Raw genomic sequence first — 27,358 nt, 5'->3', positions numbered from 1 at the left:
CTCTTTTCTGAGTTTTTGAATTTTTCTGACTTCTGCTTCAATTCACTGACTACTTCCTTATGCACTCCCTCTGACCATACTTTCATCTATTTCTTTTTCAAACCAACCCAAGGCCTGTTGTTTGTCCTTTCACGTACCATATGAGTTAATTGCTGCTCTTTGACATATCTAATCCATTGATATTACTGTCTAATTTTTGTATGTAACCACTTCCATAAAACTCTTAAAGCCTTTTGGCGCGGCTGCGTTCCTCTCAATAAACCTTCAGCAAACACAATATAGATAACATTTTCTACAATAAGAAATTACTTTCTTTCAAACATTTGACTATCCTTACTTTTGATTTAACTATTACTTCTTTCACTTGCGATATTTAAAGGGACAGTCTACTCCAGAATTTTTATTATTTAAAAAGTTCATAATCCCTTTATTACTCATTCCCCAGTTTTGCACTTTTGTCAGATTTGAATTATAGCCAATCAGTGCTGATAAATAACTCCACGGGAGTGAACACAATGTAATCTATATGGCACAAGTGAACGAGTGCTGTCTAGCTGTGTCAAAATGCACTGAGAAAAGTGGCGACCTTCAAGGGCTAAGAAATTGACAAATGAGCCTACCTAGGTTTAGTTTTAAACAAAGAATACCAAGAGAACAAAATTTGATCATAAAAATAAATTGGAAAGTTGTTAAAAACTGCATGCCCTATCTGAATCATGAAAGTTTAATTTTGACTAGACTGTCCCTTTAACCTCATATTATACTTACATATAGTAGTACATAGACAAGAATAAAGTAAAATCAATCTTTCTGTCAGTCTAGTGTATCTATCTATCTATCTATCTATCTATCTATCTATCATCTATCTATCTATCTATCTATCTATATGTAAAATAATGTTGATTTGGCAAAATAGAGCCCTTTGGAGCTATAGGCAACTTAGCAAAAGTGCCTTCTATACACCGGATAGTTAAACCTTTGTGCATGATAGAATCCTTTTATTAACTTTCACTAAATGTTATTTATTTTCAGTCGTATCTTTATTTTATATATACATATTTATTATATCTGTTTTTTTATTACAGTTTAGAACCTCAATCAAATTGTGGTAGGGACTGGGTGATTGTGTACGATGGTATTCCTGGATACTCTCACCAGCTAGGAAGAATATGCCACGCCGGAACCTATACATTTTACTCCTCATCTAATATCATTGGAGTTGAATTTAGCAGTAACAGTATTATTCATCACTCTGGTTTCCGTGCTGTGTTTAATTCATATTACCAAACAGGTATTTTGATCCAATAAAAAAGCTATAACATAAAAAGTCCATGATGTGAAAAGAAAAACTCTTCTCTAGCGCAATGTTTTATTTATAAATAGACTTTTTAAATATTTTGTAAATTGTATTTATGCCTGTGCCATATTAATATAAAAAATTGGAATTGGTTCGTTTTTTAAGTCATTATAATATATTTTTTTTTTAAATTTTAACCTCAATTTCAAAGATACATTGTCTAACATTAGATCGAAAAACAACAAATACATTTTATCTGCTCCACATATGCATGATTGAGAGGTATTCTCCATGCTCAATCTACATATTATATTTGGCAATCATCACTGTGTGCTTCATGTGCCAACACAACAGCCAAAGTAGTCTTTTTTTAACTACTTTAAGACAATCATACATTAATGCTAGAGATTAAGTTCCTACTTAAGGCCTATATTACAAGTGGAGCACTATTGATATCCATATTGCGACCCTGCACTAAGAATAGAGTAAATCTGATACTATAAGTCAATAGTTAGATATTAACCAGAAAATGTTAGGATGGCCAACATTTTTTAGTGCACCGAATACCTTCAGTGGATAGTGCGGGCTGTGCTAATATCACTAATATTACAAGTCGTGAATTATGTGTAGCCCATGAGCACAACACCTAATAGTGCTAAAGATTAAGGAAAGTTTATTTGTATTATTTATTTATGTATTATCTTTTGTTTTTTAATGTAGTGTAGCAGTCCCCCACCCTCACCTTCCCCGCCCTGCAATCACTATTGTACGGTCCTCCCAACCTGATTCCCCATTTCTCTGTAGTGTAGCATCCTTCCCCTCCCTATACCATCCACAACATTTTCTTTAGAATATTATAGTATCCCGCCTCTCCCTCACCTTTGCACCGACTCCCTCCATCCCTCCCGAACCTCCCACCTGCACAAACGGAGATTGTTACAGACAGTAACACAGACTGTGTCACTGTCTATAACAATCAGGCAACCTGCCTTCATATAATAATGGAGTACTGATCATGCTCTGTCACCATATAAAGACAGATGCCTGCAGCCCAGGAAGAGCAAGTCTCGTTTGTTACTTTTTTTTATCCATTATTGACAAGAATAACTAGGTAGATTCAGCAGCAACAATGCACTACTGGGAGCTAGCTGAGGATTGCTGGCTGCACATATACACACACACACACACACACACACACACACACACACACATATATATATATATATATATATATATATATATATATATATATATATACTAAAAGGAAGAAGGAGACCACTATAATCCAGCACCAGACTATAACTCAAGGATTATTTACGTTTTTACGTTACCACAGGGAAATGGGAGAGGTAGAAAGATTAGTACACACTTACAATATTACTGCCTGCCTCAATCCAGGCGTGCTTGGCTATAGCAAGTTCTCATTACTGGTGCAGAGACCAAAGCTACTTAACCCCTTAGTTTAAAAACAACAGCTGACGACGTACAAGGTATATCAGCTATTGTTAAGAGGTTAAAATGACATGCTTTAGCTGAATCATTGTTACTTTGCTGTTCCTTTATGTACAATTATACTATTGTTTGTATACAAATGTGTTTAACTCCTGCAACTAAATAAAACTTTTTTGTTTTCATAGTTTCTTCTGAACAACCTACAACAGAAGTATATCCAGGTAATGTATGAAATAATATTTTCATTTGGCAATAGTTAAACTGTATTAATGGAAATTTAGCAACATTGCTTTGGGGCCGATTAATCAAGCTCTGTACGGAACTTGATGCCCTGTGTTTCCGGCAAGCCTTCAGGTCTAAAGACCGCTGCTCCGTAACCTGTCTACCTGCTCTAAGGCGGCGGACAGACATCGCCAGAAATCAACCCGATTGACTACAATCGGGTTGATTGACACCCCCTGCTGTGCAGGGGGCGGCATTGCACCAGCAGTTCACAAGAACTTCTGGTGCAATGATAAATGCAGAGAGCATATGATGTCGGCATTTATTGATGTACAGCCGACTTGATCTGCAATATCGAATCATGTCCGCTCAAACAATAATAATTCGGACCCTTTGTATGGATTTGATTTATATGAATAAACCAATTATACATTGAATGCAAATCCATGTGTGTATATATTTGTATCTATGTCATTTTTATACATTTTTTTTTTTTTTTTGCATAGGTTCTTCTGAACAAACCACCACAGATGAATATCCAGGTAATGTATGAAATAATATTTACATTTGGCAATAGTTCAACTGTATTAATGGAAATTTAGCAACATTTAGCATGGATTTGATTTATATGAATAAACCAGTTATACACTAAAAAATTATACACTGAATGCAAATCTGTGTGTTTATTTGTATCTATATGTGAAATACATAGCAGTGCATTAAAAGTATATCTTGATAATTCAACCACTTCCAAGCAATACATTAAATGAAACAACTTTAGCAACATATACATCTAACAGATTGCATCAGATTACCTGGCTGCTCCTTTATGTACAATTATTATTATTTTTTTTTAATTATAGTTTATATTCACAAAATAGCCAACTCAAGTTAAATAAATAATCTTCTAAAATAAAAAAAACACATATAATGTGTGAGTAGGAGTGTAAATAAGATTATTATTACTTTTAAAAGATATAAAAATGAAAAAAGAAGATTCTCTAATATTTAAGAGCATTTTAAAATTATACTATTGTTTGTATACAAGTGTGTGTAACCCCTGCAACTAAATAAAACTTTTTTGTTTTCATAGCTTCTTCTGAACAATCCACAGCAGTATATCCAGGTAATGTATGAAATACTATTTTCATTTGGCAATAGTTAAATTGTATTAATGGAAATTTAGCAACATTTTTTGTATGGATTTGATTTAGATGAATAAACCAATTATACACTGAATGCAAATCTGTGTGTGTGTGTGTGTATATTTGTATCTATGTCATTTTTATACATTTTTTTTTTTTTTTGCATAGTTTCTTCTGAACAAACCACCACAGATGAATATTCAGGTAATGTATGAAATAATATTTACATTTGGCAATAGTTCAACTGTATTAATGGAAATTTAGCAACATTTAGCATGGATTTGATTTATATGAATATACCAGTTATACTGTATACTGAAAAATTATACACTGAATGCAAATCTGTGTGTTTATTTGTATCTATATCATTTTTATTAAAACATTTTTTATTTTTTTTTGCATAGGTTCTTCTGAACAACCCGCCACAGATGTATATACAGGTGATGTATGAAATAATATTTTCATTTGGCAATAGTTAAAGGGACATTAAACACAAATTGTAAGCTGCATAACAATGTACCTTTATATCTGAGAAGAATTTTGCAATGAATATTGCAAATTTATTTTCTCAAATGAGTATATTACTTAAAGGGACACTGAACCCAAATTTTTTCTTTTGTGATTCATATAGAGCACGCAGTTTTAAGCAACTTTCAAATTTACTCCTATTATCAATTTTTATTCGTTCTCTTGCTTTCTTTATTTGAAAAAGAAGGCATCTAAGCTAAGGAGCCAGCCAATTTGTGGTTCAGAACCATGGACAGCACTTGTTTATTGGTGCTGTCCAATCAGCAAGGACAACCCAGGTTGTTCACCAAAAATGGGCTGGCATCTAAACATAAATTATTGCTTTTCAAATAAAGATACCAAGAGAATGAAGAAAAATTGATAATAGGAGTAAATTAGAAAGTTGTTTAAAATTGCATGCTCTATCTGAATCATGAAAGAAAATTTTTGGGTACAGTGTCCCTTTAATGTGTTTTTTTCTTTTCACTGATTTCATTGTCCTCTAGAAGAAAAGAACCCCTTCTAACTAATCACAAACTAATACACAGATAGGGCCTGAACTCCTTTTGCACATGTGCAGTTAAAGGGATAGTAAACCAAACTTTTTTCTTTCAGGATTCAAATAGAGCATGCAATTTTAAGCAACTTTCTAATTTACTCCTATTATCAATTTTTCTTCATTCTCTTGGTATCTTTATTTGAAAAAGTAGGAATGTATGCTAAGGAGCCGTCCCTTTTTGGTTCAGCACCCTGGCTAGCGCTTGCTGATTGGTGGCTACATTTAGCCACCAATAAGCAAGTGCAACCCAGGTTCTGAACCAAAAATGGGCCGGCTCTAAAGCTTTCATTCCTGATTTTCAAATAAAGATGCCAAGAGAAGGAACAAAAATTGATAATAGGAATAAATTAGAAAGTTGCTTTAAATTGCATGCTCTATCTGAATCTTGGAAGTTTAATTTTGACTTTAATGTCCCTTTAAACAGACAGCCAACTCCAGAATGTTTATTGTTTAAAAATATAGATAATCCCCTTATAACCCATTCACCAGTTTTACATAATATATACTGTTATATTAAATGGACATGAACCCCCCCCCAAAATAGTTTGTAGTCCAGATAGAGCGTTTAATATAAAACAACTCTCCAATTAGCTTCTATTTTCTAATTTACTTTGTTCTCTTGGTATTAATTGTTTAAAAGGAAACCTAAGTATGCCCAGAAGTAGCAATGCACTACTGGGAGCTAGCTGTTGATTGGTGTTTATTTAATTGATCCTGAGTTTTAATTTTAATACTTAATATATTTTTTAATTTAGTACTAAATATAATTCTATGGTACAACCACTAAACCATTACAACTAAGTTAAGTGAAATAAACACTATAAAGGGTCTCCATTATTTCCAAAGAATTTATTAGGAACCAATAAGCTACCACCCCCCTCCCCAATTTGTGTAACACTGCTAAATAAACTAATCACAGATAATTTTATCCCAGGAATACTTGGCCAAATTCTCTCTTTGTACAAAATCAGCCATCTTCACCAGGAGGGAGGGAAGAGAAAAGAGGAATAGTTTGGTTCCCAAATTTTATACACAATAACAATCATGTAGAAAAACATATCTAGTGTTTTTCAACAGAAAGTCACCATTATAGTCTAATGGGACTTTTGTAGATAAATCTTTTGAAAAGTTTTTCTACACGATTCTGATCAATCCCAGCATAAAATATTGTTTCATTCTTTATACCAGTGTTTTTCAAAGAGGATTTGGACCCAGTACTGGATGACTGCATGAGTTACACAGGGAAATCACCCTCTTTTTTTTTTTGTCTTTTTATAGGATAAAATTCTCACTACGTATTAACCCCAGGGAGATTCTTCCTATTGTGATTAAAGGGATATGAAACCCAAAAAGTGTCTTTCATGCAAATTTAAACAACTTTCTAATTTACTTCTATTATAAATGTTGTCTTCATTCCCTTGCTATCTTTTATTGAAAACTAGAGATGTATGCATTTCCCTTTAAGATGTTTACCAACATAATTTGAAATAGATGAGAACTCTAATGTATTTTAAAATATTTGTGTATTTTTAAAATGTTGCTGCATGCTGAATATTAGGAATTAATTTCAAATTTATCAATAATGTCTGCACACCTGTGTTTACCAACACATGCAAACTTAACCCTTTAAGGACACAGCTTTCAGTTTGTTCAATTGTTTTATGACGGAAAAATTCCGTCACATGTCCTTAAGAGGTTAATGACAAGATTCACAAACAACAGTAGATTTTAAATAAGTGTTGCTGTAGGATTTCTTTGTTGATATGCTTTAAAAGGGGTTAACTTGAAACTTGCATACAATCTAATGTCCTTTTTTGGGGAATGGATTTTTTGCTAATAGGTTGCTATGTACTTTTATCCAAGGTCCTTTCTAGCTTTATATTTGTATAGTGATGAAAATGTACAGTGATGAAAATGTACATTTATACACTAATAAATACAACATTCTGCTCTGATAATATACAGTATATGCCACACGGAATAATGATGATGAAGGTTCATAACCTAAAAAACAGAACATGCTGCCCTGTATAATGACGATGAGTGCCTGATGGGGATCGCTCGTCAGGCATTGTGCAGGAGAAGATAGTTCACTAATGTTTTATAGTATTTTAAAAGTTGCAGGATTGTCAGTACTTTAATGAAGGTTTGCAGAGAGCACAGGGGCTGTGCAGTGAGATTTTCATCCAGATGCTTCCACATAAAGCCTTTAATATGAAGCACAAGTTAGGCAGCAAAAAATAAAAGTTAGGCGGCAAAAAAAAAAAAGATACATAAAAAAAAAATTATATCATGCACTAAATTTGCACCATCCCCCTTCAGAGGCGCCCTAAGGTGAGCGCCTAGTCTGCCTCTATTGTAGCACCGGCCCTGCATAAAACTATATAAAATTACAAATGAATGAGACTAAAATTTTGCTTGAAGTCTAGCATGAAATAACAATAGTCTACAGGACAATTAAGGTATAAACATTTTTAAAGTAGAAAAAAAAATGACAGTTAAGCACATGACATAATAATTGATAACTAAACCCATTAATTTCCAACATTTTATGGGAAAAAAAGTACAAAATTGCAATAAAATAACATTAACTAAATAATGGAAATAATATTAATGGATTTAGTAAATTCACACAAACAAAAAAAAACTTTGAAAAAAATAAAATCTGCCACTGAAAAAATTGTCTAGCAGCAAAATTAGATTTATGGTTGCTAGTATAAGCATGACTAAATCATGATAAGTACATATATACATGTATGTAAATGGTGACTTTTTCTTTTTTTTTTTTGCTTTCCAGAAACAACATCAAATCATGCTGATTATACAACACATCCAGGTAAATCATGAATATGCTTTATAAATACTGTGATAAATGAATATAAAATATGGTCTTTTATATATAACTTTACTACTTTGATAGCATATCATTATATTTATTGGTATTTTAAAAAATTGTCATAAAATGTTTGAAGAGAGATATTTATTTCAAAGTGTCCCATTATGATATGTGCTACAACTCATTTTTTATCATTAACCTATGCAATGCCATATATCTTTAAGGCATAATGATACTTTAAAGATAATTTATTTTTATACCACAGTCATTCTTTTTCTACTTTCTATTTTTACTGAGTAATAAATTAGTTGCCATTGTCTTCTGGCTTTGTAAACTCTTCCAATTCAAACACTAAAAGCTAATTTCTTGCACCAAATTTTAGGTTTGAGGCTAACTAGGTTTTAAGGGATATACAAGAGTAAATACATGCTAGACATGAATTCAAAACAAATATTACCCTTGAAATAATAGGTAGATGTATTTTACAATATTAGTTATTTAAATATTAAATATATAAGAGTAGATTTTTGTAAAGGTTTTGTTTATATGAATTACTTTAGTTTTTAAAAAGTAGTAGATGACGTTCAAACAAGTTTCCCCTTATTTATCTCTCTTGCTGAGGCCAATTAATGACAGGTATTAGAACAGCAATACAAATAATGTACAAACAAGGCTGCATGAAAACTTTGTACAATATATTTTTGTTTGCATAAATGTTTTGTAGATGATCCATTTATATAGCCTATCTGAGAGTGGTTTTGTAACAATGTATAATTTTGCTTATTTTTTAATAACATTATGCTGATTTTCAGATTCCTAACCAAGCCCCAAAGTATCAGATATAGACTGAGGTCTACAGATTCCTGCTTGCTCCTGTTTGTTTAAGTTTTTTTTTAATATGCAGGGGAGGAGTGAGGGGGGAGTGTCTGCTCTTTCTGCTTTCTTAGCCTCTTTCAATGGGTGTTCCAGCCTAACACCATCAACAGTGCTAAACTGAGAGCTTCTAAATAAGAATTTAAAATGTTTTATACTGGATTTTTATATCAGTATCTGTGCATATTCTTCTTTATAATAGTGTCTATTACATGCAGTTATATGAAAATTGGTGTATACTGTCTCTTTAAAAATACTAGGTTCCTCCTGTTTTTTATCTGTCCCTAATTGTCCTAAGCAGGAAAGATAGAAAACAAGTTCAATTATGGCAGCATCCATTACTTTAAAGAAATTCAGTGTAATTTAGAAGTTAAATGATAAGAAAAGGGGACAAAATAAACAATTAAAGTATACTGCAAAGTTTTTTTAACTACACATAATTACTAACAACAGATATTAAATAATATTAAAACAAGCCATGTAACAAAATGCTATTAAGAACTCATATCATGTTTACACTCAATACAACATCATACCTTCAATTTGATTTAGTTATTTATACTTCTATTTAGATCTTTGTTGTGATAAAAATATATTTTCTTTCCCTTAATATCTGTTTTAGAAGTATATCCAATACGCCTTGTTGGTGGTTGGGACTATTGTGCAGGGCGTGTGGAAATATACTACAATGGTTCCTGGGGTACAGTGTGTGATGACCTCTGGCACCTCTCAGATGCTTCTGTTGTTTGCAGACAACTTAATTGCGGAACTGCTGTTTCTGCTTTACAAAATGCATATTTTGGACAAGGCTCTGGACAAATTCTCTTAGATGATTTACAGTGTAGTGGATATGAACAATACCTTTGGCAGTGTCCTCATAGAGGCTGGGGAGTTCATAATTGTCGTCATCATGAGGATGCTGGGGTCATCTGCTCATGTAAGTAATTCTGAGAAAACAGTATTTATTTACTACATTTAAATTAATATAATTAGCATACATCTTAAATTCACAATGCTTTTAAGTGGTAATTAAAACAATTACCGTTCTTATTCTTCAAAAGTACAATATATAAGGTCTTTTTATTAAATGCTTCATACAATAGCATATTTCTTTTGTTTATCAATCATACAATATGGGAGTTTATCAAAACTACAAAATTGTGCTTCAAAATATTAAAATATACTAAATCCTTCACTACAGAGATTTTTTTTTAAAAAAAACTTGCCCAAAATACTATAGAATTTTTATCATTTTTTGCTATCCCTTTACAGAAATAGAGCCTTGTTTTTTTTATTTCATGCCACTGTTTTTAAAACAATTCTTAACTTTTTTGCAAACTTTCGGATTTCTCACTGAAATTATTTACACACAACTTGGTTGTTAAAGGTTCTCTGGTGTCCCTTCTATTTAGAAATTGCAGACATGCATGGCTTTACAAATAGTTTTTGTCAATTAGAAGGCTGCTAATTGCAACTGCGCACCAAACTTCTAAAATTCCCGGCAATGTAGGGGTTAATTGGTTAACTGGTAAGGGTAAAAGTATTTTAATGCAGGGATTAAAAGCACATCTGACATTTCTTTTAAATATTAATTGTATTTATTAATATGGTGTCTGCCATCTTAGGTACTGGCAGTACCCAGTTTATAGATTTATTTGTATTTCTTATTGTTTTACTAAGTTTACAATTCTTTTCTTTAGCGTAGCAGTCCCCCACCTCCCCTCTCCCTGAAATCACTTCTGTAGGGTCCCTCCCACCCTGATTCCCCATTTTTCTGTACTGTAGTGTCCCTTCTCTCCCTATCCCATCCACACAGTCCAAAGTTAGACCAGCAACAGAAAAATGATCCTTATTAGGTAAGCTGCATGTAGGGTAATATGGCGACCATCAACTACAAACATATAATAAAATGAATGATCCACAGCACCAAATAGTCTTCAAGAAATGTCCTTTATTACAGCATTTTCTGTAGCATAGGGTCTCACCACTCCCTCAGCTCTCCACTGCTGTGCCACCCACCCTCCTCCATCCCTCCCAAACCTCCCATGGGCAAAAATGGAGATAGTTACAGACAGTGTCACTGTCCGTAATGATCAGGTAATCTGCCTTCATATGATAACAGAGTACTGATCGTGCTCTGTTACCATATAAGGGCAGATGCCTGTAGCCCAAGAAGAGTAAGTTATTGATAACCAAGACTGCTTGCTGAAGGTCCGACATAGATCTATGTTATGCGGTATGATGGACTATGATAGATCTAAGTCTAATTAGCACAAGGAGTTAAAGGGACAGTAAAGTAAACATTAAACTTTTATAATTAAACAGATCATACAATTTTAAACAACTTTTCAATTTACTTCTATTATCAAATGTGCATTTATTTTTTGGTATCTATTGTTAAGCAAGGTCCTAAAAGGGCATTTTTTATTTATGAGACTACCATGGTTTACACTTCTACAAAGGAAAACAATAGAACAAATCAAATTTAATAATAGAAGAAAATGGGAAGTTCTTTAACCCTGTAATGACGTACCCTGTACATTCAGGTGTCATTAAGGTTGTTTTTATGCTGGTGATTGTGCTATTACCGCCTGCCTCAATCCAGGGGTGTTTGGCTATAGCGAGTTCTTACCACTGGTGCTGAGACCCAAGCTACTTAATCCCTTAGTTAAAAAACAACAGCCAACGTACAAGGTACATCGGCTACATCGGCTACATCAGCTATTGTTAAGAGGTTAAAATCTATGCTTTATCTGAATCATGCAATATTATTTTTTTACTTTGCTGCTCCTTTATGTATATTTAATTAGTTTTTTATTATAGTATATATTCACAAAATAACCAACTCAAGTTAAATAAACAAACTTTTAAAATAAAAACTACATATAATGTGGGAGTAGGTGTGTGTCTATATTATTACTTTTTGAAAGATATAAAAGTGCAAAAAGAAAATTCTCTAATATTTTAGAGCATTTAAAATGCTACTATTGTATATAAGTGTGTTTAACCCCTGCAATTAAATAAAACTTTTTTTGTTTTCATAGATTCTTCTCAACGACCCTCCACAGATGTATATCCAGGTAATATTTGAAATAATATTTTAATTTGGCAATAGTGAAACCCAATTTGTTTTTCATGATTTAGATAGAGCATGTAATTTCAAGCAACTTTCCAATCTTTATTTGAAAAAGCAGGAATGTACGTTTAGGAGCCGGCCCATTTTTGGTTCAAAACATGGGTAGCACTTGCTGATTGGTGGCTAAAGGTTGGGTTTCATATCCCTTTAAACTGTATTAATGGAAATATAGCAATGATTGATTACATGGATTTGATTTATATGAATAAACCAAGTATACACTGAATGCAAATCTGTGTGTTTATATATTTGTATCTGTCATTTTTATTAATTTAACTTTTTTTTTTTTGCATAGGTTCTTCTCAACGACCCACCACAGATGTAAATCCAGGTGATGTTAGAAATAATATTTTCATTTGGCATTAATAAAAGGGACATTAAACACAAATTGTAAGCTGCATAACAATGTACCAATATATCTGAGAAGAATTTAGCAATGAATAATACAACTTTATTTTGTCAAATAAGCATAATATTTTATGTTTTTTCTTTTCACTGATTTCCTTCCCCCAGAAGAAAAGCACCCTTGCTAACTAAGTGCAAACTAATACGCAGATATGGGGGTAGATTTATTAAGCAGCCGATGCTGCTTTCTACACCCCTCGTTTCCGGCTCGCCTGAAATGGAAGTTAAGAAGCAGCGGCCATGAGACTGCTGTTCCTTAACTTCTCAGCCACCTTTTAGATGGTGGACTGAAATCAACCCGATACGATCGGGATGATTGAAGCCCCCTGCTAGCGTCCAATTGGCCGTGAGGGAGCAGTGGGCGGCATTGCACAAGCATTTCACTAGAAATGCTTGTGCATGATCCGCTGTAGCAAATCATGTCCGCTCAACCTCGCTAAATGCTGACAGCATACGCTTTCGGCATTTATCATTGCACAATGATAAATGCCGAAAGCGTATGCTGTCAGCATTTAGCGGGGTTGAGCGGACATGATTTGTTACAGCGGATCATGTCCACTCGATTTTTAATAAATCTACCCCATGGCCTGAACTCTGTTTGCACATGTGCAGTTAAAGAGACAGTCAACTACAGAATTGTTATTGTTTAAAAAGATAGATAATCCCCGTATATCCCATTCATCAGTTTTGCATAACCAACAAGGTTATATTAAAGGGATATGATAGAGCGTTTAATATAAAACAACTTTCCAATGAGCTTCTATTATCTAATTTACTTTGTTCACCTGGTATTAATGGTTTAAAAGCATACCTAGGTAGGCTCAGAAGCAGCAATGCACTACTTGGTGTTATCTGCTGATTGGTACCTGCACATTGTCATTGGCTCACCCAATGTGTTCACCTAACTCTCAGCTCCCAGTAGTGCATTGTTGCTTCTTCAACAAAGGATATCAAGAGAATACAGCAAATTTGGTAATGGAAGTAAATTTTAAAGTTGTTTAAAATTATCTGCTTTAACTGAATTATGATAGGAAAAGTGCAGGTTTCATATCCCATTAATACTGTTAAAGTATTTGTAAGCAATACATTGTATATGCAGAATACACTTCAAACAGATTATTTTTGAAGAACAGGAAAAAGACGTGAGAAAAATGATTTACAGATATGGGCCTCAGTCATTATATATGATCAAGGTTTAATTCCTAATAAGCCAAACCTTATGTATAAACGCTTCAAAATGGTATCTTTTGTTTTTGCAGGATTGAGCTACACAACAAAGACAACAGGTATTTTGCATCCATGATTTTAGAATTGAAAATTAAAAGCAAAAGTGCTACAGGATCCTGTATGTTTCATTACACACTCAAGTGAGCAACCCCGCCCCTTTTCTTGCGTGACCAATCGCGTAAGAGAATGGACTGTCAATCACAGAGAGAGAGAGTTCTCTGTGATTTCCCCTTTGCCGCCTCAGAGGTGGCGTAGAGTATAAGAGGCAGCGGTCTAATGACTGCTGCTTCTTACATTGCAGGAAGCAGGCTCATATATGCCCATCAAGGGCTCCAGCTTTCAGTGCTTAGTACATGGAGTCCCTTGTATGTTATAATATTTGTTTTAAATATTTGGTGCCATTTTATATTATTATTATTATTATTATTGCCTATAGTCACAATCTGCTATAAAACAATAAGAGCACATTACTGTTTGCAAATCAATTGTTTTATTTTATATTTTTGCTGAAACTGATGACTTTACTAAATATTTATGCTACTTGCTTTTTATTCTTTTCAGATGAACCTTCTGTCTCTACACCAGGTATGCAAATGATCTATTCATTCATATGTACAAATGCAGTTTGCATGTCAGGTTTTAAACACTCATTCCTAATTCATTTCAGGATTAAATTACACAGGAGTTGACAAAAGTGTTTCTTATAGGCAAGAGAGTACAAAAGAGCACTTTTTTTTATTATGTAACAAAATCTAACTGAAGCCTGGTATTTTATCCTTTTAAGTCTTTGGTGCCATTTTATATTATTATTATTTTTGAGTATAGTCATAATATCCTTAAAAACAATAAAAACACATTGATGTTTGCAAATCAGCCCCTCCATTACATATGCAGCGTCGCCCGCAAAAGCCGGCGGCGCCAGTTTTTGCGCCTTTTTGGTATCACATATACGACGTAACATAGAAGTTACGCTCGTATATTTCACCCGTTGCCCGCAATATTTACTCCCATAAGCTAACATATAAAACACGGGCAATTTGGTATCCAATATCCAGTGCAAGGACTTACGTGGCGAAAATGGAGAAATCTTAATCCATTTTCACCTCGCCATAAAAAGCAGCCATAGCAAGCCTTGCGCTGAGTATTGGAGCACCGTAACTCCCTAAAATGCCTGCAAAAAAAAACCTAACACCTAACGCATGCGCAATGTCTATCTACCTGTCAACCGCAATCCCCCACCGCAATCACTAATAAAGTATATTAACCCCTAAACCGCCATAGCCCACATAGCCTATTAAATCTATTAACCCCTAATCTGCCGCCGCCAACGTCGCCACCACTATAATAAAGTTATTAACCCCTAAACCTAAGTCTAACCCTAACACCCCCCTGGCTGATTGGTGGCTAAATGTTGCGTTTCATACCCCTTTAAACTGTATTAATGGAAATTAAATTATTTATACATTGAACCAATCATACACTAAATGCAAATCTGTGTGTATATATTTGTATCTATGCCATTTTTATTAATTCAACTTTTTTTCTTGCATAGGTTCTTCTCAACGACCCACCACAGATGTATATCCAGGTAATGTATGAAATAATATTTTCATTTGGCATTAATTAAAGGGACATTAAACACAAATTGTAAGCTGCATAACAATGTACCAATATATCTGAGAAGAATTTAGCAATGAATAATACAACTTTATTTTGTCAAATAAGTATAATATTTTATGTTTTTTCTTTTCACTGATTTCCTTCCCCCAGAAGAAAAGAACCCTTGCTAATTAATCAACAACTAATACACAGATTTATGATGATTGACAGCCCCTGCTAGCGGCTGATTGGATGATTGACACCCCCTGCTAGTGGCCGATTGGCCCAAAGTGAGCAGGAGGTGGCATTGCACAAGCATTTCACCTGAAATGCTTGTGCAATGATAAATGCCGACAGCATATGCTGTCTGCCTTTAGCGAGGTCGAGCGGACATCATTTGCTATAGCATCATGTCTGCTCGACCGTTAATAAATCTACCCCATGGCCTGAACTCTGTTTGCACATGTGCAGTTAAAGAGACAGTCAACTACAGAATTTTTATTGTTTTCAAAGATAGATAATCCCTGTATATCCCATTCGCCAGTTTTGCATAACCTACAAGGTTATATTAAAGGGACATGATAAAACAACTTTCCAATGAGCTTCTTTTATCTAATTTACTTTGTTTTCTTGGTATTAATGGTTTAAAATCATACCTAGGTAGGCTTAGAAGAAGCAATGCACTACTTGATGTCATCTGCTGATTAGTACCTGGACATTGTCATTGGCTCACACAATGTGTTCACCTAACTCTCCGCTCCCAGTAGTGCATTGTTGCTCCTTCAACAAAAGATATCAAGAGAATACAGCAAATTTGGTAATGGAAGTAAATTTTAAAGTTGTTTAAAATTATCTGCTTTACCTGAATTATGATAGGAAAGGTGCGGGTTTCATGTCCCATTAATACTGTAAAAGTATTTGTAAGCACTACATTGTATATGCAGAATACACTTATGTCAAACAGATTATTTTTGAAGAACGGGAAAAAGACGTAAGAAAAAATTATTTACAGAGATGTGCCTCAGTCATTATATACGATCAAGGTTTAATTACTAATAAGCCAAACCTTGGTATCTTTTGTTTTTGCAGGATTGAGCTACACAACAAAGACAACAGGTATTTTGCATCCATGATTTTAGAATTGAAAATTAAAAGCAAAGGTGCTACAGAAGAGCACTTTTTACAAAATCTAACTGAAACTTAGGCCTCCATGTACTAAGCAGCGACCTAACAAGCTTCTCAACTCGAAAAGTTGTCCGCTCGCCTTTGTTACATATGGGCAGCGGATGAACATGATCCTGTATGTTTCATTACACACTCAAGTGAGCATGTAAACCCTGCCCCTTTTCTCACGCGACCAATCACGTAAGAGGATGGACTGTCAATCACAGAGAGAGAGAGTTCTCTGTGATTTCCCCTTTGCCGCCTCAGAGGTGGCGTAGAGTGTAAGAGGCAGCGGTCTAATGACTGCTGCTTCTTACATTGCAGGAAGCAGGCTCATATATGCCCATCAAGGGCTCCAGCTTTCAGTGCTTAGTACATGGAGTCCCTTGTATGTTATAATATTTGTTTGAAATATTTGGTGCCATTTTATATTATTATTATTTTTATTATTGCCTATAGTCACAATCTGCTATAAAACAATAAGATCACATTACTGTTTGCAAATCAATTGTTTTATTTTATATTTTTGCTGAAACTGATGACTTTACTAAATATTTATGCTACTTGCTTTTTATTCTTTTCAGATGAACCTTCTTTCTCTACACCAGGTATGCAAATGATCTATTCATTCATATGTACAAATGCAGTTTGCATGTCAGGTTTTAAACACTCATTCCTAATTCATTTCAGGATTAAATTACACAGGAGTTGACAAAAGTGTTTCTTATAGGCAAGAGAGTACAGAAGAGCACTTTTTTTTATTATGTAACAAAATCTAACTGAAGCCTGGTATTTTATCCTTTTAAGTCTTTGGTGCCATTTTATATTATTATTATTTTTGAGTATAGTCATAATCTCCTTAAAAACAATAAAAACACATTGATGTTTGCAAATCAATTGTTTTATTTTATATTTTTGCTAAAACTGATGAATTTACTAAATGTTTATGCTACTTGCTTTTCATTCTTTCAGATGAACCTTCTGTCTCTACACCAGGTATGAAAATGATCTATTCTATCATTTGTACAAATGCATTTTGCTTGTCAGGTTTTAAACACTCATTCCTAATTAATTTCAGGATTAGATTCCACATGTGGGGGTCTGTTGCTTCAGTTTTCAGGAGAAATATCCAGTCCTTTCTTTCCAAACAATTACACAGCTAATGTACACTGTGTATGGGATATTCGTACTGCTGTAGGATATTATATTATACTTGACTTTGTGCACTTTGAGTAAGTATGTTTCCTATTGGAGGACAGAATTTTAGTAGTCTACAACTGTTTTTGTCTATGTAAGTTAAAGGGCCACTAAACCCAAATATATTCTGTAATGATTCAGATAGAGCATGCCATTTTAAGCAACTTTCTAATTTAGCCACCAGCAAGCAAGCTTAACCCAGTTCCTGAACCAAAAATGGGTCAGCTCTTAAGCTTTAAATTCATGCTTTTTAAATAAAGATAGCAAGAGAACGAAGAAAAATTGATAATAGTTGTAAATTAGAAAGTTGCTTAAAATTGCATGCTCTATCTGAATCATTACAGAAATTGAGTTAAGTATCCCTTTAAATTTGTATACAAAATGTATACATATATTATTACATGTATGTTCTTGCTGCTAGAGTATTATCAATTATGCCAGAGTTTCTGTAGTGACTATTGATTTGTATTACAGAGTGTATAAGATCTATTTCTGCAGTGGCTCAACTTTGAATATTCATTCCTTCAAGCATGAATATTCACTATGTTATGTTTGCATGACTTTTCACAGGGTTATGTACAAATCTGTCACATGCTTGTTTCTGAAAACCATATGTATGGCAGGAGTTTTTGTCAAGCCCTTACCATATCTAATTTTAATATATATATATATATATATATATATATATATATATATATAAACTCTAAAACAGCACAGTATTATTCTGCAGTGAGCCAATAGCTTGGTTACATATCCAATGATTATACTTTTCTATACAGATAGGTGTACTTCATGCGCCCATAAGTGAGTGTATTTATAATTGGTTGTATAACCAGTTTATATCAGCAATACATGTTTTATATACTCTATCCTGTATAGACTCACATATTTTAAAGCCCCAAGTATATCTTCAAGAAGGTTCTTTGTATTCTAATGTAATATATATATATATATATATATATATATATATATATATATATATATATATATATATATATATATATACACAGAAGTTACTCTGCATAGTCTAACATATTAACTGAATTTGTGACTGTTACATGCCTGGGTATATAATTTTATACCTTCTGGACAACTGATTTTTGTACAAATGATGATCCTGTATTATATTCAATATTAATTCTTAGAGGCAGACCCAGTGTTTCCCCTGTAATTGTACTCCAATTGTATACAGATACAGCGGAGTAAAAAAGAGTAGACTTAAATCTGTGAATCTCACTACTTACTGTTATTGACTTGTAGATACCCTTTGATTTCTACACAATCAATGTACTTTTCAGATACAATAATATACTCAAAACAATGGTTTGCCCATATGTTCTTGCACTGACAGCAGTCTTCTCAGTCATTCAGAGTTAACGGAATAAAACTATAGGTTGTATGTACAAATCATTCCTTTGGGAAGTACTGTATATCTGGGTTTCATATATATAATAGTAATATAATTTAAATAAATTTTTAGTGCCTGAATAGTATTGTACTTTAACATAGTCAATATTCAAATTCAGATAACTACATTGGGGCATGCATATACAGTGGCTATAGAAAGTCTACACACCCCTGTTAAAATGTCAGGTTTCTTTGATGTAAAAAAATGAGACAAAGATAAATCATTTCAGAACTTTTCCCACCTTTAACGTGACCTATAAACTGTACAACTCAATTGAAAAATAAACTGAAATGTTTTAGGTTGAAGGAAGAAAAAATATAAAAATAAAATAATATGGTTGCATAAGTGTGCACACCCTTAAACTAATACTTTGTTGAAGCACCTTTTGATTTTATTATAGCACTCAGTCTTTTGGAGTATGAGTCTATCAGCATGACACATTTTGACTTGGCAAGATTTGCCCACTCTTCTTTGCAAAAACACTCCAAAACTGTCAGTTTGCGAGGGCATCTCCTGTGCACAGCCCTCTTCAGATCACCCCACAGATTTTCAATCGGATTCAGGTCTGGGCTCTGGCTGGGCCATTCCAAAACTTTAATCTTCTTCTTGTGAAGCCATTCCTTTGTTGATTTGGATGTATGCCTTGGGTCGTTGTCATGCTGCAAGATGAAGTTCCTCTTCATGTTTAGCTTTCTAGCAGAAGCCTGAAGGTTTTGTGCCAATATTGACTGGTATTTGGAACTGTTCATAATTCCCTCTAGCTTAACTAAGGCCCCAGTTCCAGCTGAAGAAAAACAGCCCCAAAGCATAATGCTGCCACCACTATGCTTCACTGTGGGTATGGTGTTCTTTTGGTGATACGCAGTGTTGTTTTTGCCCCAAACATATCTTTTGGAATTATGGCCAAAAAGTTCAACTTTGGTTTCATCAGACCATAACACCTTTTGCAACATGCTTTTGGGAAACTTCAGATGTGTTTTTGCAAAATGTAGCCAGGCTTGGATGTTTTTCTTAGTAAGAAAAGGCTTTCTTCTTGCCACACTACCCCATAGCCCAGACATATGAAGAATATGTGAGATTGTTGTCACATGTACCACACAGCCAGTACTTGCCAGATATTCCTGCAGCTCCTTTAATGTTGCTGTAGGCCTCTTGGTAGTCCCCCAGACCAGTTTTCTTCTCGTCTTTTCATCAATTTTGGAGGGATGTCCAGTTCTTGGTAATGTCACTGTTGTGCCATATGTTCTCCAGTTGATGATGACTGTCTTCACTGTGTTCCATGGTATATCTAATGCCTTGGAAATTCTTTTGTACCCTTCTCCTGACTGATACCGTTTAACAATGAAATCCCTCTGATGCTTTGGAAGCTCTCTGTGGACCATGGCTTTTGCTGTGGGATGCGACTAAGAAAATTTCAGGAAAGACCAACTAAAGCAGCTGAACTTTATTTGGGGTTAATCAGAGGCACTTTAAATGATGGCAGGTGTATGCTGACTCCTATTTAACATGATTTTGAATATGATTTCTTAATTCTGAACACAGCTACATACCCAGTTATAAGAGCGTGTGCACACTTATGCAACCACATTATTTTAGTTTTTTATGTTTTCTTCCCTCCACCTAAAAGATTTCAGTTTGTTTTTCAATTGAGTTGTACAGTTTATAGGTCACATTAAAGGTGGAAAAAGTTCTGAAATGATTTATCTTTGTCTCATTTTTTTACATCACAGAAACCTGACATTTTAACAGGGGTGTGTAGAATTTTTATATCCACTGTATGTACCAAATCTGCAAATGTAATCATTATGCAGACACATTTTGTATTGTTTTATATAGTTTTGTATTGCCAGTACAAATGTTTCCACCTCAGCGTATTTTTTTTTCTCTACAATTTTCCTGTTACACGACAGAGATATTATTTTAATAGAACATGATACTTTTATGCACAAAATTTACCAATACCTCCACCTAAAACCATTTATAAGGTCCAAAAGTGGCCTATACAAATGTCATTTTCCCTCGCCATTCCTCATTAGACTTCTCAGGTCCAAGCGTGACCCCCTGAGTAAAATAGGGAATCATAACTAGAATATAAAATGAGGTCTCATTTCTTGTTCCTTGTGTTATATTACCCTTTTCATATGCTACCACTTATTATGTATACATATACTGTAACACTAGCTCTTGATATATAATACTTATACTCGAGGTCCAAAAGTGACCGTAATTAGCATATTAGTTCCTCTCTCTATATAAATTCTCTCATTAAGTCCATAAATGACCCTGCTAGTAGTTAGAGGACTCACAAATAATTAAAAAGAAGCTCAAATTATTTATGTTCAGTATACATCCTGTTGTTTTGAATATTGCTTTCTAGTACAGTAATTATTAGTGTGCAACAGACATGTTATACTCATATATGTGGTAGTTCTACTTACATTGTAGTGGATGTAATTATAATATCATATTTGTTCATTGATGTTGCCTACGTTTTTGCTGTTGTTATATCTGATAACCTCAATAAAAAAATTTTTTTATTTTATTTGTTTTTGTTTTACCAATACCTGTACTTTTTCAAGTATGCTTTGTGGTCTGGTCACTACTGACCTCATTATTATGTACTTTGATTAATCTCATTATTGTGAGTTGTATAGAGTCTGTTTTTGACAGACCAAGTTAATTTAATTTATCTCAGATACTAAATTGTTTGTTCAGCTACTTACAAACATGGATCTATGGAAATATTTTAGTACTTGCATCAACACACTTTGCTAGTCTCAATACACACAGTCTATTTCAAGCTTAGGGGCCAATTTAACATGTTGCAAATGCAATAGTTTCTGCGGGAGCTCTCAGGCTCGCCAGAAACATAGGTTAAGAAGCAGTGGTCTTAAGACCGCTACTCCTTAACTTATCCGCCACCTCTGAGGCGGCAGACAGCAATCATCCTGATCAGATGCAATTGTCATGATTGACACCCCCTGCTAGTGGCCGATTGGCTGCGAATCTGCTGGGGGCAGCATTGCACAAGCATTTCACTAGAAATGCTTGTGCAATGTTAAATGCCGACAGCATATGCTGTTGGCATTTAACAATGTAGGGCAGCGGATCATGTCCGGCCGCATCTAAATAAATCAGCCCCTTAGTGTTAACATACCTAGTTCACAAATAAGGAATCTATTATATGTGTGCTTTAACATATTTTTCATTATACAGAAGGTGTCTGATTTAAGTTTTTCCTCAGCCCTCCTGTGCTTTAAGGACAAAGCAGAGGCTGCAAACCAGGAATTGCATACTCATTCTTAGGGGCAGGTGTCACAAGGTGCTAGGCTCAGTATTTCACTTAGATTTCATGAGTCTACCTAGCAAGAAGGTAAACCCTAATTCTCAGGCAGCTTTTACAGTGTCTTACCATGTTCCTTTTTTCCATATGGCTATCTCAAAGGTACTTGGTTTCCTTGCTCTATAGTGTTTATGCATCCTTTTTGCTTTCCTTTCTTTGTTTTAAGTGCTCTCATCAGCACTCGCCTGGGCCAGGGGAACATCTAGAGGTTTTGAGGGATGCAGGGAGTTAGGATTCCGCTGGAGGCGATGTTGCCACTCAATATTATAGAACTCCAAGCTTTTCTTAGAGCTCTTCAGGCCATAGTCCATTCTCAGTCAAGTCTCATCTCCATTTCTGAAAAGACATCTTTACAGTGGTTGCTTAAATTGACTATCAAGGAGGGACTTGCATCTCCCTCACCATGCAAGAAATGTTCTGTTATGAAGAGAGAAGGAAACAGTTCTCTATCAACATCATATTCAAGGAGTGAACAAATGGGAAGCAGATTACTTTCTTTAATCTGTTCAGTCAGGAGAATGGGTTCTTCATCAAAACATATTCAACCAATTTATTCTAAATTGGGTTCTACCATGTATAGATCTAATGGTGTACAAGCTGAATCAGAGCTTCAAGCATATTGTGCCAGATATAGAGACTCTAAAGCTCTATGATAGATGCCTTAGTTTGTCCCTGAATATTTCATTTAATGTTCCTGTTTTCCCAATTTGCTTTTCTTTCAAGAGCCATTGTAAGAATCAAACAGCATTCAGCTTCAGTAATTCGCATAGCTTTGGTGCGGGCCTGCAGAACTTGGTATGTGGACCTAATTCAGATGTATTTTCTTCCTACATTGACCCTATCCATAAGGAAGGATATTCTATCTCAAGGAACTGTGTTTCACCCAGATTTGAGTTTGCTGAATTTGACAGTGTGAAGGTTAAATGCTTAGACCTCAAGATCAGTGGTTTCTCTGACTCTTATATCTATAATTTCCTTCATGCAAGTAAGCCATTTAAGCCAGTTAAGCTTACTTTCTTTGGTGTCCTTCATGGTTTTTTTTCTTGCAAATCCTTTAAAATTGTAAAAAAAACCTTAGTGCATGATAGAATCCATTCATAAACTATCACTAAATGCTATTTATTTTCAGTCTTATCTTAGTTTTATTTTATATATACATATTTATTATATATGTTTTTTCTTATTACAGTTTAGAACCTCACTCAAATTGTGCTTGGGACTGGGTGATTGTGTACGATGGTATTCCTGGATACTCTCACCAGCTAGGAAAAATCTGCCACGCTGGAACCTATATATTTTACTCCTCATCTAACATCATTGGAGTTGAATTTAGTAGTGACAGTATTATTCATCACTCTGGCTTTCGTGCTGTGTTTAATTCATATTACCAAACAGGTAAGGAAAGTGTTAGGGCTAGGAAAAAAGTATAACAAAACACATGTATAATATATTAAAATAAAGTATTTCGCACACACATACAAATTATATGTAATACAAAACACGGAAGGGAACTGCACTCTCATACCGGACCGGGTACACATCCTATGACCCTGCAACAAGCCCAGCCCTGGGTGCCACTGGCACTCACAGGAAGCTGTGCTATCCCCAGAGCCACAAGCAGTTAACCCCAGACAGGTCTGGGTGCAAGAACCATAGGGAAAATTACAAAACAAATTAATACAACACACAGAGAAAACCCAGCACTCACTTACAAGCTCTCAGCTAAGATTTAAAAGCAAAAATGGAAAGGTTAGTCACCGCATCTGGCCAAATGGGACAAGCTCAGGTACCACGTCAAGGTCCTCTCCAATACCTGAGACCCTAAAACAGCCACACAATGCAAGCTTTCAAATCCAAACAAACTGAAAACAAAAAAAGGGTGCACAGGAATATGTAATCACCCTAGACATATACAAAACACGGAAGGGAACTGCACTCTCATACCGGACCGGGTACACATCCTATGACCCTGCAACAAGCCCAGCCCTGGGTGCCACTGGCACTCACAGGAAGCTGTGCTGTCCCCAGAGCCACAAGCAGTTAACCCCAGACAGGTCTGGGTGCAAGAACCATAGGGAAAATTACAAAACAAATTAATACAACACACAGAGAAAACCCAGCACTCACTTACAAGCTCTCAGCTAAGATTTAAAAGCAAAAATGGAAAGGTTAGTCACCGCATCTGGCCAAATGGGACAAGCTCAGGTACCACGTCAAGGTCCTCTCCAATACCTGAGACCCTAAAACAGCCACACAATGCAAGCTTTCAAATCCAAACAAACTGAAAACAAAAAAAGGGTGCACAGGAATATGTAATCACCCTAGACATATACAAAACACGGAAGGGAACTGCACTCTCATACCGGACCGGGTACACATCCTATGACCCTGCAACAAGCCCAGCCCTGGGTGCCACTGGCACTCACAGGAAGCTGTGCTGTCCCCAGAGCCACAAGCAGTTAACCCCAGACAGGTCTGGGTGCAAGAACCATAGGGAAAATTACAAAACAAATTAATACAACACACAGAGAAAACCCAGCACTCACTTACAAGCTCTCAGCTAAGATTTAAAAGCAAAAATGGAAAGGTTAGTCACCGCATCTGGCCAAATGGGACAAGCTCAGGTACCACGTCAAGGTCCTCTCCAATACCTGAGACCCTAAAACAGCCACACAATGCAAGCTTTCAAATCCAAACAAACTGAAAACAAAAAAAGGGTGCACAGGAATATGTAATCACCCTAGACATATACAAAACACGGAAGGGAACTGCACTCTCATACCGGACCGGGTACACATCCTATGACCCTGCAACAAGCCCAGCCCTGGGTGCCACTGGCACTCACAGGAAGCTGTGCTGTCCCCAGAGCCACAAGCAGTTAACCCCAGACAGGTCTGGGTGCAAGAACCATAGGGAAAATTACAAAACAAATTAATACAACACACAGAGAAAACCCAGCACTCACTTACAAGCTCTCAGCTAAGATTTAAAAGCAAAAATGGAAAGGTTAGTCACCGCATCTGGCCAAATGGGACAAGCTCAGGTACCACGTCAAGGTCCTCTCCAATACCTGAGACCCTAAAACAGCCACACAATGCAAGCTTTCAAATCCAAACAAACTGAAAACAAAAAAAGGGTGCACAGGAATATGTAATCACCCTAGACATATACAAAACACGGAAGGGAACTGCACTCTCATACCGGACCGGGTACACATCCTATGACCCTGCAACAAGCCCAGCCCTGGGTGCCACTGGCACTCACAGGAAGCTGTGCTGTCCCCAGAGCCACAAGCAGTTAACCCCAGACAGGTCTGGGTGCAAGAACCATAGGGAAAATTACAAAACAAATTAATACAACACAAAGAGAAAACCCAGCACTCACTTACAAGCTCTCAGCTAAGATTTAAAAGCAAAAATGGAAAGGTTAGTCACCGCATCTGGCCAAATGGGACAAGCTCAGGTACCACGTCAAGGTCCTCTCCAATACCTGAGACCCTAAAACAGCCACACAATGCAAGCTTTCAAATCCAAACAAACTGAAAACAAAAAAAGGGTGCACAGGAATATGTAATCACCCTAGACATATACAAAACACGGAAGGGAACTGCACTCTCATACCGGACCGGGTACACATCCTATGACCCTGCAACAAGCCCAGCCCTGGGTGCCACTGGCACTCACAGGAAGCTGTGCTGTCCCCAGAGCCACAAGCAGTTAACCCCAGACAGGTCTGGGTGCAAGAACCATATGGAAAATTACAAAACAAATTAATACAACACACAGAGAAAACCCAGCACTCACTTACAAGCTCTCAGCTAAGATTTAAAAGCAAAAATGGAAAGGTTAGTCACCGCATCTGGCCAAATGGGACAAGCTCAGGTACCACGTCAAGGTCCTCTCCAATACCTGAGACCCTAAAACAGCCACACAATGCAAGCTTTCAAATCCAAACAAACTGAAAACAAAAAAAGGGTGCACAGGAATATGTAATCACCCTAGACATATACAAAACACGGAAGGGAACTGCACTCTCATACCGGACCGGGTACACATCCTATGACCCTGCAACAAGCCCAGCCCTGGGTGCCACTGGCACTCACAGGAAGCTGTGCTGTCCCCAGAGCCACAAGCAGTTAACCCCAGACAGGTCTGGGTGCAAGAACCATAGGGAAAATTACAAAACAAATTAATACAACACACAGAGAAAACCCAGCACTCACTTACAAGCTCTCAGCTAAGATTTAAAAGCAAAAATGGAAAGGTTAGTCACCGCATCTGGCCAAATGGGACAAGCTCAGGTACCACGTCAAGGTCCTCTCCAATACCTGAGACCCTTGTAAGTGAGTGCTGGGTTTTCTCTGTGTGTTGTATTAATTTGTTTTGTAATTTTCCCTATGGTTCTTGCACCCAGACCTGTCTGGGGTTAACTGCTTGTGGCTCTGGGGACAGCACAGCTTCCTGTGAGTGCCAGTGGCACCCTGGGCTGGGCTTGTTGCAGGGTCATAGGATGTGTACCCGGTCCGGTATGAGAGTGCAGTTCCCTTCCGTGTTTTGTATATGTCTAGGGTGATTACATATTCCTGTGCACCCTTTTTTTGTTTTCAGTTTGTTTGGATTTGAAAGCTTGCATTGTGTGGCTGTTTTAGGGTCTCAGGTATTGGAGAGGACCTTGACGTGGTACCTGAGCTTGTCCCATTTGGCCAGATGCGGTGACTAACCTTTCCATTTTTGCTTTTAAATCTTAGCTGAGAGCTTGTAAGTGAGTGCTGGGTTTTCTCTGTGTGTTGTATTAATTTGTTTTGTAATTTTCCCTATGGTTCTTGCACCCAGACCTGTCTGGGGTTAACTGCTTGTGGCTCTGGGGACAGCACAGCTTCCTGTGAGTGCCAGTGGCACCCAGGGCTGGGCTTGTTGCAGGGTCATAGGATGTGTACCCGGTCCGGTATGAGAGTGCAGTTCCCTTCCGTGTTTTGTATATGTCTAGGG

General features: G+C 35.8%; 1 protein-coding gene across 1 annotated transcript in view; it reads left to right on the top strand.

Moving 5' to 3' along the window:
- Positions 1 to 27,358, top strand: part of LOC128657791 (deleted in malignant brain tumors 1 protein-like) — an 84,892-nt gene that overhangs the window by 14,980 nt on the left and 42,554 nt on the right. The window contains exons 3-14 of the mRNA XM_053712204.1: positions 1,086 to 1,291; positions 3,478 to 3,513; positions 4,285 to 4,320; positions 7,980 to 8,018; positions 9,514 to 9,828; positions 12,323 to 12,358; positions 14,221 to 14,244; positions 15,212 to 15,247; positions 17,007 to 17,030; positions 17,395 to 17,418; positions 17,501 to 17,654; positions 23,560 to 23,765. Of these exons, the coding sequence (XP_053568179.1) occupies positions 1,086 to 1,291; positions 3,478 to 3,513; positions 4,285 to 4,320; positions 7,980 to 8,018; positions 9,514 to 9,828; positions 12,323 to 12,358; positions 14,221 to 14,244; positions 15,212 to 15,247; positions 17,007 to 17,030; positions 17,395 to 17,418; positions 17,501 to 17,654; positions 23,560 to 23,765 (1,136 nt within the window). The remainder of the gene's footprint in view (positions 1 to 1,085; positions 1,292 to 3,477; positions 3,514 to 4,284; positions 4,321 to 7,979; positions 8,019 to 9,513; positions 9,829 to 12,322; positions 12,359 to 14,220; positions 14,245 to 15,211; positions 15,248 to 17,006; positions 17,031 to 17,394; positions 17,419 to 17,500; positions 17,655 to 23,559; positions 23,766 to 27,358) is intronic.

The sequence above is a fragment of the Bombina bombina genome, chromosome 4, assembly GCF_027579735.1.
Source record: "Bombina bombina isolate aBomBom1 chromosome 4, aBomBom1.pri, whole genome shotgun sequence".
Taxonomy (NCBI): domain Eukaryota; kingdom Metazoa; phylum Chordata; class Amphibia; order Anura; family Bombinatoridae; genus Bombina; species Bombina bombina.
The sequence above is the reverse complement of the archived record's forward strand: the minus strand, read 5'-3'. Positions and strand labels throughout refer to the sequence as shown.